The 8,564-nt window shown below is 40.6% G+C and overlaps 1 protein-coding gene across 1 annotated transcript in view; it reads right to left on the reverse strand.

Annotated features, from left to right (window-relative positions):
• Positions 1–1,414: 1,414 nt before the first annotated feature.
• Positions 1,415–8,564, reverse strand: part of Ywhah (tyrosine 3-monooxygenase/tryptophan 5-monooxygenase activation protein eta) — a 12,830-nt gene continuing 5,680 nt past the window's right edge. Inside the window, exon 2 of the mRNA XM_004645500.2 lies at positions 1,415–2,841. Within this exon, the coding sequence (XP_004645557.1) occupies positions 2,188–2,841 (654 nt within the window). The 3' untranslated portion in view covers positions 1,415–2,187. The remainder of the gene's footprint in view (positions 2,842–8,564) is intronic.

An 8,564-nucleotide genomic window follows, 5' to 3' on the forward strand; every position in this document is an offset into this window, starting at 1 on the left:
GCTGGCATGTGGTGCTGGAGGATTGAACCGCGGTCCCTGTGCTTTGCCAAGCTTGTTCCAAGTAGGTGCTTTAGACCACTGAGCCATCTCTCCAGCCCTTGCTTATCCTTTATGGTAGTGTAGTCCATGGTGTATAGTCTTTATTCATTCATCTATTAGTGAACATATAGGCCACTTCCAAGTTAGCGATTATGATAGTTGTGAAATCAAAGTGAGTACTTCAGAACTGTGAAGGACATTTGAAATCGAAGAGTAAATCTGTGTCTATGTAGACACAGCCAAGTGTCTTAACTACATAAAGCCTGTTGCATAAAGATACCTGACCTACTAAAGTGAAACTCAATAACCATTTTAGCTTATAATTAGGTCAACTTGAAATTTGTAGAGAGCATTTATTAGCACCTGGCAGTCATAGCTCTACAATTTAGAAAGTTCAATTTCTTCCATTCCTCAGAGTTCTATGCTCCATAATATAAATTCAGAGTCCCAGCAATGGCTATTTTCACCAATCTAGTGTCAAGCTTTAGCCAAGAATAAAGTATTTAAGACCTCTGTGTAACTGAGCCAATCCACTTGAACTTACATTTGATCCTAGGTACAACGGAGATAAAATATTAGGACAAGAAAATATCACTTGAGGTTCAAATAATAAGGCTTAAGTGTCCACTTAGGCAAGTGCAGGGACTGGGGTTCAATCCCTGGCACCACATGCCACGACTGGGCGCAGTGGTGCACACCCGTAATCCCAGTACTGGAGAGGCTGAAAACAGGATTACTGTGAGTCCAAGTTGCACAGTTGGGAATCTGTTACAAATACATTAACAAAACAAAACACTGGGCCTCAAGAGACTCCCTGGGATGGAGCAATCTAGTAGTGTTTAAAGGGTTTTGGGTTTAAAGCCAAACTGAGGTTTGTTTGTTCATTTGAAAGACTACATAATTTTCTTAATAATCACTAAAACTTGTTTCAGGAATCGGGCCACATTTGTCCCTAATTAACATTTTATTATATATAATTAGGAACAGTCAGGGACATGTATAAACTGGGTGTTTGTGTTCAATGAAATATCAAACAACATACTAGTGTGGACTAAACACTGCTCTCCCATGTTAAACACAGACCACAACCTTTCAGAGGTTCTGTACTATGAAAGAAAGCATTTTGCTTTTATAAGACTCAGTTATCAGGAAAAGTGGCTAAGAGGGGCTATAGTAGCTGAGTTCACAGAACACTTAAAACACACAAGCTTAAGTGTATGCTGCAAAATATGTAATGGAATCCTAGGGCAGGAAATCCTGGATATTGTATGACCAATGCTTTACTGTTTGAAAGACTAACCAAGACTCAAAATGGTGACTAAATAGCTCCTTGGGAGGGCAAAAAAAAAAAAAAAATCAAGTCCATACACAGAGATAATATCCCCAAAGCAGCATTTATTTACCCATTTGAATTCGAAAACATTTATTTTAGAAGTCTGGCATTTCATAATCACCCATCTTGATTGACATGGGCTGACACACATGTGCTGTCAGGATACACAAGGACAATAGCCAAAGAGCTACCAAAAAAAAATCATGATTCTTAAAACAATTGCAACCAAAAAAAAAGTACGTATCAAAACTTTAGATGCATTGCATTGAAAAGATCTGTGCACGTCATAATTTAAAGAGGCAAAACAAGGTGCTACTGAAACCTCACATTAAACAGTTTATTATAAAGCTGATGGAAAGGAACAAGTCGTCTCTCTGTATCGGCTTCCCTTAAGTTTTCCATTAGTTGAAGATTGGAGGGTTGAATTCATTTTTGCATGCACAAGATGTACTGCTTAACAAAACACTATCAGCTTGGTTTAAATACCAACCATAGCCTATATGGCTAATTCTTTCTAAACTCCTCAATTACTTTCATCTGGATTTGCCACAGATCAACAGGCATAGCAAGATGCCTCATTTAGAACACATTTCTCTGCACAATTCACAAAGGGAGCTCCTATGGGCTCAAAGTTAACCACCAGTCCAGCAATGCCCATAAATGTTTATCTGACACTGCTTTCCAAGGGATAGGAGAGCAGAGCTGAGTAGCTGTGCTGCCAATACAGATAGGTTTAGCACTAGATATTTAGTGATTGTGGCAAGGAAGAATTGGTGATGATGGGGAGGGTGGGTGAAGGAAGGGCCAAAAGATCTTCAATTGCCTTCTCCTGCTTCTTCATCCTGCTGGTCACTTGTCCAGAGGGTAAGGTTGTCTCGCAGCAACTGCATGATGAGTGTGGAGTCCTTATAGGAATCCTCATTTAATGTGTCCAGCTCAGCTATAGCATCATCAAAGGCTTGTTTGGCTAACAGGCAGGCCTGCTCAGGTGCATTCTGGATCTCATAGTAGAACACAGAGAAGTTGAGGGCCAGGCCCAGCCGGATGGGATGTGTTGGCTGCATGTGCTCTTTGCTGATTTCAAAAGCTTCCTTGTAGGCTGCCTCAGAAGCTTCAACCACACTGTTTTTCTTCTCTCCAGAAGCTACTTCTGCCAAGTAGCGGTAGTAATCACCTTTCATTTTCAGATAAAACACCTTGCTCTCATACTGGAAATCATTGCAGTTCTTGATGAGGAACTTGTCGAGCAGAGCCAGGACATCATTGCAAACTGTTTCCAGCTCCTTCTCAATCTTCTCCCGGTAAGCTTTAACTTTCTCCAATTTCTTTTCATTTCCATCAGCCATTGTTTTCTGCTCAATACTGCTAATGACCCTCCAGGAAGATCGCCTAGCACCAACCACATTCTTGTAGGCTACAGAGAGGAGATTTCGATCTTCATTGGAAAGAGGTTCATTCAGCTCTGTCACCTGCAGAACCCCAAAGAGACAAACATTGAGAACTAAGTCTAAAAACTTCAGAAATCCTCTTCAACATAATCAACAATCCTTGAGAATAGGATATGTACAAGTCATTCTGGAGCATAAAAGCAACTTGTGGACAAAACCAATGAAGATACAGATCCTACGTTAAGGAAACTATAGCATAAGAAAGGGTTAAATATTGCAACTCAAACTACAAAGCAACAAAGCCTTGAGATATTATAAGTCAAGTCTTACGTAAGATGTTTTATTCTGTTAGAATAAGAACGATCATGCAAAGACTATGGTGGTAGTACATGATAGCAAGGAAACGTCTACTACCTTTGTGGTTATTCCCTTTGTGGTTAATTTACAAATACTCCCAGCTCTACCCCACATCAAAATAGGCAATGCATCAGTAACTAAATACCACCAGCCTCAGCTAAAAGAAAGCAAAACTACCCAGCACCATATTTACTGAGGAACAAGTGCTCCTGGGCACGCTGAGCAGACCACCAAAACTGGGTGCTGAGGAAGCTGAAAATAGGACCCCTATTTTTTTCCTACACCATCAAACACCTGACTGACCCCTGGAGTTTGCAAGCAGTAATTATTTTACATAGAAGAGTAAACTTTCACTTTCGGTTTACTTCCCTTACTTCTGCATAAAGCCAACTCCACATAAATCAGCTATCTAGTTAGTGTAAAGAGCAACTCTACTATAGGTTGAACTGTGAACGTCTAAGAAGGGCAAGATTTTGAGACACAGCTACACTTACACACAGAACCACTACTGATAATGAAGGTAGAGACTGAAATGATGACACCTCTGCAAGGCAACATCAGAACAGCCAGCAGCCATCAGAAGCTAAAAGCAAGCAAGGATTAGGGTTCTTCCTTAGGGTCTTCAAAGGGTAGAAGGAGCATGGCCAGTCTAAACCTCCATTTCAGAACTGTGAGAGAACACATTTCTGTTGTTTTCAGCCACTCTAACTGTGGTACTCTGTTCAGCAGCCTAAGAAAACTAACAGACGTAGAATCAGAAAGCCCTGATGTGGAGCCCAGCATATAATCACTCTCTTGCTTTGCTAATGTAGGACATTTCACAAGCCCTCAAAAGAGCCTGTCTCTTCTTCAAAGTAGAAAAATCCCTTATCATGACCTATTGGGAGAGGTCTATAATTTTAAAAGAAAAGGAGGGGTAATATAAGCCACTTAAGCCATAAAAAAACGATACTTAAACTTTAAGAATCAAACTTCCAAGGCTGGCCAAATAGCTCAGCGGATTAAAGCACCTGCTTAGACAGATGCAGGGGCTATGAGTTCGATCCCTAGGCCAGCCCTGCCCCTAGAGCACGCTGAGATGCCAATTAAGACTGGGCGTGGTAGCCCACACCTATAATCCCAGGACTTGCAAGGCTGTAAACAGGAAGATCACTAGGAGTCCGGGTCTACGTTGTGAGACCCTGTAGACCCTGTCCTAAAACATACACACACACACACACACACACACACACACACACACACACACAAAGAATCAAACTTCCAACAGAAGGAAAGACTTTTAATTCTAGTGGAGAAAATTATCAACATCAAACTCAACAGCATTAAAATGGACTAAGACTGAGCAATAGATTCAGAAACTTTAAACAATAATTTGAATTAGTGTTTTAAAAAAGTGTAATCATTACAAAAATTAGAAAACTTGTGTAAGTCCTTACAAAGTAAAACAAATGTCTATATGGCCCTCTGCCCTCCAAACCCTAGACAAAAACAGGACCCCTATTTTTTCCTCATCAACCAAAATCCATTTTCTCCAACACGGTCTTTATCACATTTGCCCTAAAATAAGACTTTTCCAGAAAATAATCTTGAAAATTAAAGGAAAAAAATGCCAGCACCAATCAATCTATCCTGAATAGCTATGATCAATAAATCAAATAATAAAAATACATTTAAGGGCCAGCAAGATAGCTGAGAGGACTAAGCACTGCTTAGGCAAGCACAGGGACCGGGGTTCAATCTCCAGCACCACATGCCACACCTGCCCTGCTCCTGGGCACACTGAGCCGACCACCAAAACTGAGTGTGGTGGCACAGGCCTGTAATCCCAGTGCTGGGGAGGCTGAAAACAGGAGGATCACTATGAATCCATGCTGCATAGTGAAATCATGTACCAAGTACAGTTTTAAAAAATACATTTAAATATACCAAATTATTTCCTAGTTAAGCTCTGGCTTGAGTTCTAAGAACAATATTTGTCTGCTTGGTTATGTTAGTCACCCTCAGCTGACGCTGACAGTGAATCACTCAGACTGGCTGGCAACCAGATGATTGTTACATAAACACTAATACTCCTAGTAACTAGAAATGATTTTTCTAGTGAAGGTGTCATTATAAATATTGCCCAGTGGCCTTTTTTGGCAGTTTATTCTAGCCAGAGGAAGACTATGCTTACATGAATTCCTCAACTACACCTTTTAATAGGATCAACCTCATGCCTTATCATACCTTGTATTGGTACTAAGGAAAAAATTGGGGGACTGGAGGCCTTGGGGATCATTTGGGTTGATATTCTTTATTTTACTTCTTATGCCTAGAAAAGCTAATTTGAGGTCACAGTATGAGCTAAGACTAAATTCAAGAGGGTATCCTGAGTAAGACATTATCTCAGTGTTGTTTTAACTTGTAATTCTCTAACGGCCAGTAATGTTAAAACATTTTTTCATGAGTGTATTAGCCATCTGTTAAATATAGTAGTTTTAATACTCCTAGACCATAACTCTGTTAACAAAAAGAACTTAAGACATGAGTTTATTACTTGACTGAATTTTCCTCAGTATGTGAGGAAAAGTACACCCACACACACAAATCAAGAGCCATCAAAAGCCACATAAAAGATGCACTGTTGGTCTTGACGGTTAATACTTACTATAAACAATCTCCATTAATGTTTGTACTAACATACAAAAGCCAAGAGGACAAAAAGTTCGATTTTATTCTACATGAAACAGACATGGGAAGCAACATAGCATAATGGGAAGAACCATGATACACTGGCTAGCCCCAACAATGGGGCATATCAAATCTGCTGGGTGATCACCTGCAGAACTTACAGAGATAAGATTTTGTATCTCTTTAATCATAGACTTCCAAATAATTTCTCATTAGGAATACAAATCAGAGATACAATTAGAGATGACAGACCTATACCATGATACTCAACCTTCTTTTTATTCCCAATACCAATGCTAAACATTCATTCTGACCAACTCCAGCTGCTCTCAGAGTAGCTACACTGGGCACTAAGTCTGCAAAGCTACCACCAACCACCTCTAAGAGGGTGCGCCACTTCTAATTACAACCTCTCTGGTTTGTTGCCTTCCTAGTTTCCCACTTCATTTAATCCTATTTATACATTACCATTCCTGAAAACCTTAAACTGACTGACTCTTCCCACTTTTAAGTATCCCTCCCCACTTTTTTAAAGCACTGGACTCCCTGCTGGCCATTTTATTTTTGCAATACTGGAAATTAAATCCAAGACCTTCATACAGATATACATCCCCAAGCCTCCCCCCACCCAGTTTTGAGTTAACTGCCCAACCTGGCCTTGAACTTGCAATCCTCCTGACTCAACTTCCCAGAGTGCTGGTATTACAGGCCATGTGTGCCACCACACCCCTGGCTGCTAAACTAAAACAGTCCTGGTCTTCAGGATTATGTCACTTTACCAATGTCTTTACCATATAGCCCTTAGCTACATCACCTTTTAACCCCACTGGTACCTTCTTCACTTATTTTCTCTGGTCTGGGACTGCAGTGCATTACTAAAGGTCACAAATAACCCAGCCTGTTGCTAATTCATTAGTCTTCCACTCAAAAGTCAGTAGGGGCCTCCTCCCACTACTCCCAAGGAAATAAACTATGTGAGTAAAAATAGATCCACTGCCAAAAATAGATCAGCGACTATTTAGGAAAATGTGAAGTTCTTTATCTGGGAAGCATCCAACGTCAAAATACTGAGCAAAGAAAAATGCCACCAGAGCAGGTCATACTGTCAGCTAGGGGGGTAACGTTTCTTGTTCTGAATAACTCACCTACTCTTCATAGCTACACAAACATGCTATCAACTGGTTCACTTTTGATATGAATCTGAACCAAAAAACAATTCTTGGGAACAACTAAGCTAATCACATCATAAAAATCCATTTATTTGGCTGGACCCTATGTTTAAAAAAAAAAAAAAGTAAACGAGGTATGATGGCACACACTTATAATCTCAGCTATCTATGACATTAAGACAGGGGAATCCAAGTTTGAGCTAAGCCTGCGAGACCCTGTCTCAAAAGTAAATAAATAAATGAATGTATGGGGCTGGAGATGTAGCTCAGTGTAAAAGTCCTGGGTCCAATCCCCTGCTTTGAAATAAATAGGTCTGAAGACAGCTTTGTAATAGTACCCCAAGCTTCAGCCAGTACTACCACAAAATAAAAAGGATTGATGCTTTTGTGGCTGATTCTTTTCCAAATTAATGCCAAGGAAGTGAGGACCTGCCTGGCCCTAAGCTGGCAGACCACCCACTACAGGCTTAGGTGCAAACACATCTCCAACCAGGGCTGGGCTGAGCCCCTTATACTTACCAGGTCTGCAATTCTACTTGTCCACAGACAGGATAAACTTCAAGCTCATAGCAGCCAAACTCAAGTGACTCTAGCGTAACATTAACAAAATAAAACAGCCACCCCTTTATCATTAAGAAAGTGTCTTTGTCCTGTTTTACATTTAACATTTCCATAGGGACGGATAAGAACCCCTCTGACTTGCAATATTTACATGGTACTCTCCCAGGAGAGACCATAACTGGCAGATTTGGAAGGTGTGGCAGGTTCTGCTGCAGAATGCCACTGCAGCAAAGAGCAGGAGTGGGAGGGGCACCAAGATGCTGGAGCAAAAGGCAAACTCCACCTGGACACAAAAGAGAATTTTACAACAACCTAGGGACTGAAATTTAGGAACCAGATGCTTAAAAAAATACACTAAAACCAAAAACTACTGGTGCCAAAGATATGCAACAAAACACAACTAAAATTTTAACAGTTCTGCACTTAATTCATAGCAAGAATTCAAACAGTATGTTAGCTGTTCAAGTAAAAATATACTCCTGGTCTTCACATCAAGCAAAATCCAGATCTGTACATTTCCTTATCCTTCTTTAGTAGAGCTAAGACAACAAATATTAGATTCTGGGTACGTATCTATTTTGTGGTTTGAGGATGGAATCCAGGGGTGCCTGCAACTGACTTACACATTTAGCCTTCTTTTATTGAGTTTTCCTAATTTGCCCAGGCTGGCCTCAAACCTATGATCCTCCTACCTCAGCCTCCCAAGTAGCTGGAATTACAGATGTGGGCCAATGCACCCAAACTGTTTTTTAATCGAACTTAGCAACATAGCTTATAGTCAATAAATAAAAATGTTTAACAGCCCCTCCCCATGTAAAGTAAATGTGATGGAATTGTGAATGATGACAAAGATTAATACTATATACCAGAGGGCCTGCCCTGCCAGCCTCACCCCTGGGACATACTGAGAGGGCAATTGAGACTGGGTGTGGTGGCGCGTGCCTATAACCCCAGCTCTTGGGAGGTTGTAAACAGGCAGATCACTACGAGTCTAATCTAGCAGTGAGATCCTGAACACCCTGTAGACCCTTCCCTAATATACAAAAA

Source organism: Octodon degus, unplaced genomic scaffold (genome assembly GCF_000260255.1).
Source record: "Octodon degus isolate 3935 unplaced genomic scaffold, OctDeg1.0 scaffold00230, whole genome shotgun sequence".
Classification (NCBI taxonomy): Eukaryota; Metazoa; Chordata; class Mammalia; order Rodentia; family Octodontidae; genus Octodon; species Octodon degus.